Genomic DNA, 1,323 nt, shown 5'->3' with positions numbered 1-1,323 from the left:
ATGGTATGGAAAGACATTATTTGTCGTTTCAGCGTGCCCCGTATACTCAATACAGATCATGGAACACAATTTGACTCAGATGCGTTCAGAGCTTTTTGTCATCGGTGGGGAATCAATCTAAGAATGGCATCCGTAGCATACCCCCAAGCGAACGAACAAGCTGAAGCAAGCAACAAGACCATACTACACGGCTTAAAGACCCGATTAGAGAAGGTAAAAGGTGGATGGGCCGATGAGCTCCCCAGCATCTTGTGGGCATATCGCACAACTAGTCGGGTACCCACCGGGGAAACACCTTTCAGCTTGGCATATGGAATTGACACACTCATCCCTGTGGAAGTAGACCTTGGCTCACCTCGAGTCATGGCCTTCAGGGAAGAAGGTAATTCAGATCGTCTACGGGAGAACGTGGACCTGTTAAATGAATTGAGGGAAAAGGCCGACAATTGGCAGCTTATCAGAGAAGAGTCTCCAACTACTACAATGAGAGGGTTCGCCCTCGCAAACTTGAAGACGGAGATCTGGTACTCAGGAAGACAACCATCACCAATGCTCTTAGAGAGGAATGGAAACTCAGACCTAATTGGGAAGGACCTTACAGAATTCGAAAAATGTTGGGACCTAACATGTGCATACTGTAGACGCTACAAGGCGAGACAATAAGCAAAACTTGGAACACCATGTACCTCAAAAGATAATTCCCGGCCCTACCGGCCATGAACTCCAGTGAAGAAGGTGAAGCACCAGAGACAGGACCAAGCCCGTCACCAGAGGCGTTGCCCGATCCAGCTGAGGGTCGGGATTCTTTCTAACTTTTCATTGTAATAATACTCCCCAAACGAATAAAAGAATATACCCCCTGTATTCCCGTGGAGTAGGTAAAACTATAAGCCGAACCACGTAAAATCTCTGTGTGCCCGACTGTTTGTGTGTCATGGAATGTAATGCAGGTACAACGTCTTAAGCACCGCCCGCTCCCAAAGGCCAAGTCACCTAGTCGTAATCTAGTGTCAATGACCGCGAGCTGGCCCGGGATCGCCAGAAAATCCGATGCTTATGCCCGCAGACTCACCCGGATCCCTCGTTAGAGTTCAGTGCTATGCCTTTTTGGCTAGACTTGACTCCGTGGTTGATTCGGTGCTTAGGTCTCCCGGTAAACTCGGATGTCTGGTAGGAATCCCGCGCTGGATCACGGGCCAAACCCGGATTCCCTAAGGTAGACCGACCCTGGGAAGGCAAAAAAAAAAAAAAAAGAAGAAGAGAAAGGCCATTCCGGCATGATTCTTCTTACCAGAGTTGAGTCGCCCAGTTGCAATCTGGTGC

General features: G+C 48.8%; 1 protein-coding gene across 1 annotated transcript; it reads left to right on the top strand.

Moving 5' to 3' along the window:
- LOC127791027 (uncharacterized) lies at positions 1 to 663 on the top strand. The gene has a single exon (XM_052320757.1). It carries the CDS (start codon positions 1 to 3, stop codon positions 661 to 663), a length of 663 nt encoding a protein of 220 aa, XP_052176717.1.
- Positions 664 to 1,323: the final 660 nt, after the last annotated feature.

This window comes from Diospyros lotus, chromosome 14 (assembly GCF_014633365.1).
Source record: "Diospyros lotus cultivar Yz01 chromosome 14, ASM1463336v1, whole genome shotgun sequence".
NCBI lineage: Eukaryota > Viridiplantae > Streptophyta > Magnoliopsida > Ericales > Ebenaceae > Diospyros > Diospyros lotus.
The sequence above is the reverse complement of the archived record's forward strand: the minus strand, read 5'-3'. Positions and strand labels throughout refer to the sequence as shown.

Bases quoted from the DNA above. Each gene is read 5' to 3' on its own strand.
- LOC127791027 (XM_052320757.1), top strand. From the start codon at position 1: ATGGTATGGAAAGACATTATTTGTCGTTTCAGCGTGCCCCGTATACTC.